At 47.0% G+C, this 7,609-nt stretch overlaps 2 protein-coding genes across 8 annotated transcripts in view; both read right to left on the bottom strand.

Annotated features, from left to right (window-relative positions):
• Positions 1 to 869: 869 nt before the first annotated feature.
• Positions 870 to 5,973, bottom strand: LOC109647452 (transmembrane protein 200C-like). Of its 3 annotated transcripts, none has more exons than XM_069512671.1 (5): positions 5,840 to 5,973; positions 4,197 to 4,355; positions 3,723 to 3,936; positions 3,483 to 3,625; positions 870 to 2,884 (listed from the first exon to the last, which is right to left on the bottom strand). In XM_069512671.1, exons 2-5 carry the CDS (start codon positions 4,301 to 4,303, stop codon positions 1,819 to 1,821), a joined length of 1,530 nt encoding a protein of 509 aa, XP_069368772.1. In that variant the 5' UTR covers positions 4,304 to 4,355; positions 5,840 to 5,973; the 3' UTR covers positions 870 to 1,818. The 3 variants fall into 3 exon arrangements, with proteins under 3 accessions (XP_069368772.1, XP_069368773.1, XP_069368771.1); XM_069512672.1 differs by lacking the exon at positions 5,840 to 5,973 and adding an exon at positions 4,875 to 5,013 and having other exon boundaries at positions 3,723 to 3,933; XM_069512670.1 differs by lacking the exon at positions 5,840 to 5,973 and adding an exon at positions 4,875 to 5,013.
• LOC109647908 (lethal(3)malignant brain tumor-like protein 4) overlaps positions 5,572 to 7,609 on the bottom strand; it is a 3,454-nt gene continuing 1,416 nt past the window's right edge. Inside the window, exons 2-6 of one of the 5 annotated variants that reach the window (XM_069512680.1) lie at positions 7,586 to 7,609; positions 7,276 to 7,307; positions 7,039 to 7,202; positions 6,603 to 6,665; positions 5,572 to 6,514 (exon numbers count right to left, since the gene is read on the bottom strand). The exon at positions 7,586 to 7,609 is cut by the window's right edge and continues 26 nt beyond it. In XM_069512680.1, the coding sequence (XP_069368781.1) occupies positions 6,466 to 6,514; positions 6,603 to 6,665; positions 7,039 to 7,202; positions 7,276 to 7,307; positions 7,586 to 7,609 (332 nt within the window). In that variant the 3' untranslated portion in view covers positions 5,572 to 6,465. Of the gene's footprint in view, positions 6,515 to 6,602; positions 6,666 to 7,038; positions 7,206 to 7,275; positions 7,308 to 7,585 lie in introns of those variants that run through there. The other 4 variants (XM_069512679.1, XM_069512677.1, XM_069512676.1 and 1 more) reach the window with 4 other exon arrangements.

A 7,609-nucleotide genomic window follows, 5' to 3' on the forward strand; every position in this document is an offset into this window, starting at 1 on the left:
AGTCAAAGAGTGATAGAGACAGAGTCAAAGAGTGATAGAGTGATAGAGACAGAGTCAAAGAGTGATAGAGACAGAGTCAAAGAGTGATAGAGACAGTCAAAGAGTGATAGAGTGATAGAGACAGAGTCAAAGAGTGATAGAGACAGAGTCAAAGAGTGATAGAGTGATAGAGACAGAGTGATAGAGACAGAGTCAAAGAGTGATAGAGTGATAGAGACAGAGTCAAAGAGTGATAGAGACAGAGTCAAAGAGTGATAGAGTGATAGAGACAGAGTCAAAGAGTGATAGAGACAGAGTCAAAAAGTGATAGAGACAGAGTCAAAGAGTGATAGAGTGATAGAGACAGAGTCAAAGAGTGATAGAGTGATAGAGACAGAGTCAAAGAGTGATAGAGTTATAGAGACAGAGTCAAAGAGTGATAGAGTGATAGAGACAGAGTCAAAGAGTGATAGAGTGATAGAGACAGAGTCAAAGAGTGATAGAGACAGAGTCAAAAAGTGATAGAGTTATAGAGACAGAGTCAAAGAGTGATAGAGACAGAGTCAAAGAGTGATAGAGCAAGTCAAAGAGTGATAGAATGATAGAGACAGAGTCAAAGAGTGATAGAGACAGAGTCAAAGAGTGATAGAGTGATAGAGACAGAGTCAAAGAGTGATAGAGACAGAGTCAAAAAGTGATAGAGTTATAGAGACAGAGTCAAAGAGTGATAGAGACAGAGTCAAAGAGTGATAGAGTGATAGAGACAGTCAAAGAGTGATAGAATGATAGAGACAGAGTCAAAGAGTGATAGAGACAGAGTCAAAGAGTGATAGAGTGATAGAGTGATAGAGACAGAGTCAAAGAGTCAGATTGAAACTTTAACATCAGGAAACATTTGAACAAGAGTTTTATTAAGATTCACTGATGAAAATGTTTCAGTTGAAATGAAGCAGCTTTTTTCTGAAGCTTCAAACTTTAAAATAATGGTTTGTGTTTTGTGCTTTTCACATGGGACGGTTTGTTTTCAGTGGAAGACATCGTGAATCTACAACTTTCACTTCAACAACGAATCCGTTCATGTTCAGATCCTGAAACGTGAACGGATTTAAAGTCACAGTTTATTCAGGTTTATAAAAGATGAACTCATTCAGCTTTTTACCCTGAAACGCAAACATTGTCTGGTCATACATGAATCATGATTATTTGATATTTTTTACGCTGGTTTATTTTCTTCAGTTTTTTTTGTTAGAGTTTAAATCACCGCGACATCGTAACGAACGCTTCCTGATGGCGCACAGACTGTCCAATCAGATCAGCTCATTTTCATGACATCATACTTACACCATGTAATCAAGTTCCAGAATGAATCAAATTCAAACAACTCTGCAAACGACAGCAGGGTTTCACTGACCTGTCCGGAGGCCCCTGAGCCAACCACACCTTCCGTCCTGATGTGTAGTGTTAGAGCGCCTCCACAAGAGGGAGCCAGAAAAGAATAAGAACTCACTCTTCCACAGGACAAATAAATGAATATGTCTATAACTAATGTTGAATAAGCAGTGGAGATGGAAGAACCTGGGGCCTCAAACAGCAGAACCTGTCATAGCTCCACCCATCCTCTAGGTGGCCCCTGTGCTCCACATAAACACATTTTCATAAAAAATCATTCCTGCGATTATTCTTTTGTCTGGAAGACGCCTTATTGCTGCGAGATGTTTACAACCTGTAATCATCATCTTCTTCTTTGTGTGTTTAAATAGAGACTGGTTACCATCGGTAACAGTTTGTTTTGATTTTGGATCCACAATCTTTGTGATGTCACAATGACATCACTAAAAGTCACGACTGCAGAGTTGTCATATCAGTCAGTGAGTCAGCTCCTGATTGGTCGTCATGCCTCATCAGCTGAGAGATCATCCTCAGCTTCTCCCTGTTTGAGTACTTCCTCTGTGATGTCATTTCCTCTGACTTCTGTGAGGTCTGATGGCGTAATGATGTCATCTCTGTCGACTCAAAGGACGCAATCTCGCCGTGTGTCAGTTTACTGTAACCAATGGTGACGCTGCCGGTCGGCAGGCTCTGCCTCCTGCAAGGGGGGTCTTTCATCGAGAGGGAGGAGGGGGAGAGGAGGTTAGACAGGGAGGAAAGAGACAGGTGGGAGGGGGTAAGGGAGGAGAAGGAGAGGAGGAGGGCCTGGGAGCCTCCTGGCACCCCCCTGTGGAGGCTGGAGGAACTGCAGGAAGCTGCTAACGGCGCCTCCTGGAGGGGTGAGGGGGTGGTGGAGTAGCTTAGTGGGGGTGGTGGACATTCATCCTCACCTGCCCCTGTCCTGGCCCGGGCTGAGTGCCTCCGGCGGGGGGTGGCGGGGGGTGGGCGGCGTAAAGGTAAGGTGAAGAAGCTTAGCCCCCCCCTCTGCAGGGTCGGGGGCAGCGGGCTGAAGCTGGTGGGAAGGGGCAATATGTGGGAGGAGGAGTCAGGGGGAGGAATATTCTGGTAGATACTGAACACAGAGTCTCCTCCCCCATCACTGACCCCGTCCCCTCCTCCGCTGCTGCCAAGCAACTGTTGCCTTGATAATGCCCCCCCTCCTCCTCCACCACCACCCTCCCTCCTGCTCATCAGGGACGCAGGATAAGAACTGGGTTTACTCTCCAGGCTCTTTGATTGGACGTAGTTAATGAGACCATTGAGGGGGTTGGTGGAGGAACGGCGGGCGGAGGAGGAGGAGTGGGGTCGGCGGAGGCTGTGGAGGTCGATGACGGTCGAGTAAATGTCACGAAGGTTGATGACCTTTGTCTTCTTGTCCCGGTTCTCGTGAAGGACAGCGTTCGCACAGATGAAGAGAAAAATACCAATGCCCATGATGAGAGGACCGAAGACCTTCAGCCTATCAGAGTACAGATACCTGCAGACAGATTTAATACAGCCAATCAGAGGACAGATACCTGCAGACAGATTTAATACAGCCAATCAGAGGACAGATACCTGCAGACAGATTTAATACAGCCAATCAGAGGACAGATACCTGCAGACAGATTTAATACAGCCAATCAGAGGACAGATACCTGCAGACAGATTTAATACAGCCAATCAGAGGACAGAACCATGTTAGGGTTCAGTGTCGCTGTCACTCCTCAGGTCTCTGGATCTTGAACTCAAATGTCAGAGTGAGACTCAGTTTGTCTGTCTCCTCCTTCACTCCTGTATAAAGTCTAAATCCAGGAGAAGTGAGGACACAGCAGAGCGTCCTCCACTGATTCACTGAGGGAGTGGACAACGGTGTCATGTGATCATGTTGATCACTTCCTGTCTGTCTGCTCCACCTCTCACCTGAAGAACAAGGAGGATCTGATGCTGTTGTTAAAGAGTCTGAGCAGAAAACCTGCTGCTGAGTTGTTCAGCTGTGAAACATGAACTCTGGAGACGTGTGTCTGGAGACGTGTCTCTGGAGGTCAAGCCTGAAAACAGTTGATGAGACTAAAGTTTGACATCACTTTTCTTACCTGTCCAGAAAATCATCCACAAAGCTTCGCCGAAGGTGATGGCTCGTCCCATTGGCGGTTTCTGTCTGGTTCAAAGTGTCTTCAGCTCCTCCCCCTCCATCGTCTCCCTCTCCTCTCTGGAGATCCTCCCCCCTCTCTCCCCCCTAGAAATAGACAGATCTAGTTTCACACCCATCTTGGTTGAGGTTCACTTTCAGTGGCGGACTCTGGGTTCTGTCAGGTTCTGTATGTGGATCTCACCTGAATAGGTGCAGGTGTGGAGCTGATGGATGACACTGAGGCCATGGCAGCGCCCTCCTGTGGCTGAGCTCTAAACAACAGTCCATCTCGGGGCCAATAGCCCAGAGTCGCCATGACCACACCCCCTAGCAGGACCAGAACACCAAGCGCCGCCACGAGACCCGACAGCGAGCACAGCTTCAACTTCCCCTTCACCACCACCACCTCACTCCTTCTGAGGGGGGGCAGGAAGTGACATCATTACCTGGTGTGTGTGTTTGTGTTCCTGTACTTACATCTTCGTGAGGACGTTTTGACCGGTCCTCTCTTCTTCAATGGACTGATTGAGGGTTAAGACTTGGTTTAAGGGTTAGAATCAGGGTAAGAATTCGGTTGGGCATTTAGTTGTGATGGTTTAGGTTCTAGAGAATGTATTATGTCAGTAAGTGTCCTCACTAAGATACAAGTACAAACATGTGTGTGTGTGTGTGTCACCTCCTCTTCTTGCTCTTCTTCTTGTGTGTGTGTGGTTTGTGTGTTTTGTTTCTCAGTGAGTCCTGACGCCGGGCGTTGATTCGCAGGAGGCCGCCAGTCGCGATCATCACTATCGAATCACACAGCGGCTCAGCAGGCTAAGCCCCACCCACCAACTTCCTGTAAGAGAGACAGGTGTGACACAGTCGAAAGCTCTGGAACACGAGAGAGCGTTTGATCGTCGTTACATCCATCATGACATGTCAGAAACAAATTGTCACATTCTAAATAATCGATTAACTTTCACTTCAGCTGTTTCCATGGAAACAGATAAAACAACAGGAAGTTCAAACTGAAACAGGAAACTGTCAAAACGTGTGTGCAGACTAATGTTGAACTCCCACAATGCACTGCCCTTGTCTCGATTCAGTGTGTGAACTACATTTCCCATGATGCACTGCAGTTCCTCCACAGGGGAGGCTGGCTGGACTCTTCTGATTAAACACACTCTGATCAACACAGTATGGATAATATTAATGATCAATATTCATTCTCAGAACAAACCGATCAGTACGACAGATCCAGATCCATAACAGAGAGACCGAGGGAGAGAGAGGGAGAGAGAGAGAGAGAGAACAACACAGCCCACAGCAGAGCAGAATAGAACCCAGTAGAACCCAGTAGAACAGGTGTTCTCACAGTTGTCGGCTCCTGTTGTTTCATGTTTCTTTTCTCCTCCTGATGCTCCAACGTTTAAATCTCTCGTCTCATCCAGTCCTCTCTGTTCTGTCGTTCTCTCCCCCTCAGTGTGTCTGCAGTGATGAATCCTCGACAGAGAGAGAGAGAGAGGAGAGAGAGGGAGGGGGGGGGGAGAGGGAGAGAGAGAGAGACAGGAAGAGCGATAGGGATGGAGAGAGAGAGACAGGCTCCTCCCTCTCTCTTATTCTGTAAACCTGTCTCACAGAACTGTCTGTCTCTCTCGGTCTGATCTAGTCCAGACCTGGATCCTCTGATTCTGGACCAGTGGTGGGTGATGCTGTTGTTGCTAGGAGACAGAGGCGGAGCAGCTCTGCAGCATCTGAGTTTCTGTTCGAACTAAGGAAGTTTGTCCCTGATGAGACACCATACATCCAAACTCACTCTGAATTCACACTGAGTCATTATTACTCAAGCTACGAGACAACTGCGACTCCCAGAATGCATTTCATCAAATAATAACCAATCACTATAATTGACAGAGCGCCATTGTTTCCTCCTCTGCTGCTGATGAACAGCAGGTGTCACTGATGCTACAGTCACTGCTGTTAAAACACTGCAGAAGAAGAGCTGAAGCGATGATGGTTTGTTTCTGAACATCATCATCATCATCGTCAAGCGTAAATAAACCAATCAGTGATCAGATCAGAATCTTTATTGATCTATCAAACAGTGACAGAAACACATCACAGTTAAACTCTGTCAGCTGTTATCATGGAAACCTGAGGGAAACAGAAGCCCCGCCCCCAGCTCTTACATCACAGACGTGAGTGAACTTCCTGTCAGAGATACAAATATATATTTTTATAAAGAAACTTTAAAATAGAACTCTATAGAAACAGTAGAAAACAATCACTTCTCTATATTGATGAAAACTAACGACACCACTCACACCTTTCAATATATACCTTTACGTGATGCATGCTGGTCCTACCACAATGCATGCTGGTTAGAAATTTGGTCCGATTTCATCCAGTGCTGCAAAACGTCCCCGGGTCACAAACATGGAAGAATTCAGATGCGTTTTCTTCTCCGTTCATCCGTAAATGTTAAAAGACAAACTCTCGGTTTGTACTTGTATAAACATCCTCGGACCTCGTGATTAAAAAAATGAGATAATATGCACAATAGTTCTTTTACTCATGTACGAAGAACGTGAACGTCACAATTGACAGGAACACACCTGAGATCATTGTTGTGAAATCACAGTGATATCTGCTTGATGATTGGATGGAGGAGTGGAGGTGGAGTCAAGTATCAGGTGTTTCCAGCTTGACTCATCATTGTTACCTGAGGGTGTCCTCAGTGTGTGATTGGCTCATGTCCTCAGTGTGTGATTGGCTCATGTCCTCAGTGTGTGATTGGCTCATGTCCTCAGTGTGTGATTGGCTCATGTCCTCAGTGTGTGATTGGCTCATGTCCTCAGTGTGTGATTGGGACATGTCCTCAGTGTGTGATTGGCTTGTGATGTGTTTGAACATGAGGATTGAGTTGTAAATCTTGAGCGCGGGACCAAGTTTGATTGACATGATCCTCACAATGTCACGTTGAGTGAGCAGGAGGAAGGCCCGCCCATCAATTTGCTAAACGCCAGACAGAAAAGAACCAATCAGATCACATCAGGTTGAAGGTGATGTCATTAAATCTACAGAAGCTGATTGGTCGTCTCACCTCATCTCTGAACTGTTTCGCCTGTTTTTCACAACCGGGGAGGGACTGAACGAAATCTGACACCTGGAGAGACAGACAGGACAGAGAGACAGGTCAGAGAGACAGGTCAGAGAGACAGATGGTCAGAAAGACAGAGACAGAGAGACAGGTGGTCAGAAAGACAGATGGTCAGAAAGACAGACGGTCAGAAAGACAGAGACAGAGAGACAGGTCAGAGAGACAGGTGGTCAGAAAGACAGATGGTCAGAAAGACAGAGACAGAGAGACAGGTCAGAGAGACAGATGGTCAGAAAGACAGAGACAGAGAGACAGGTCAGAGAGACAGATGGTCAGAAAGACAGAGACAGGTCAGAGAGACAGGTGGTCAGAAAGACAGATGGTCAGAAAGACAGAGACAGAGAGACAGGTCAGAGAAACAGAGACAGGACTCACTGACCTGTTGGACGCTCCAGTGTTGGACAGACTCGGCGTGGACTCTGGCGACTCCTGGCAGCAGTTTGCGGTGTTGCTCCCAGCAGAGAGACAGGTCGCGGCCAGGCTGCGGCGACATGGCAGACAGGAAGACAGACTGGTGTAGCGCCGCCTGCAGACCGGACTCTGCTGCTGCAGGAAAGAGAGACGGGTCAGAGAGGGTGAGACAGAATCTGTCTGTCTGTGGACTGACCCATCTCACCCTCTCAGCAGAGAGCCAGGTTGTCTGCAGTCCTTTACATAAAATACACAGGACACAACCATCAGGCCTGTTACCATGGAGAGCTGTTTCTATGACAACAGCCACTTCATCTGCCTGCTGTTTCTATGGAAACACAGGGGGGGTGATGATAACGTAACAGAAGTTAGAACGTAGGACAGAGGGGACATAACATCCATTTCTGTGGTTGCCATGACCACCTGTTGAGCTGAGAACATCGTCGTGACAGCTCCACCTGCTGGTCACAGGTTGTAAACACATGAAAACATAATGTGGGGGGGCAGTGTGTTACCTTGAGTACTGCTAACTTTATTCT

This window comes from Paralichthys olivaceus, chromosome 17 (assembly GCF_024713975.1).
Source record: "Paralichthys olivaceus isolate ysfri-2021 chromosome 17, ASM2471397v2, whole genome shotgun sequence".
NCBI classification, from domain to species: domain Eukaryota; kingdom Metazoa; phylum Chordata; class Actinopteri; order Pleuronectiformes; family Paralichthyidae; genus Paralichthys; species Paralichthys olivaceus.

Excerpts from the sequence above, each read along its gene's own strand:
- LOC109647452 (XM_069512671.1), bottom strand. The coding sequence starts at position 4,303 with ATGATCGCGACTGGCGGCCTCCTGCGAATCAACGCCCGGCGTCAGGAC. Across the intron at positions 3,937-4,196 it reads AAGAAGAGCAAGAAGAGGAG|AAGGAGTGAGGTGGTGGTGG; the intron begins GTGACACACACA and ends GCCCCCCCTCAG. Across the intron at positions 2,885-3,482 it reads GTGGATGATTTTCTGGACAG|GTATCTGTACTCTGATAGGC; the intron begins GTAAGAAAAGTG and ends ATCTGTCTGCAG.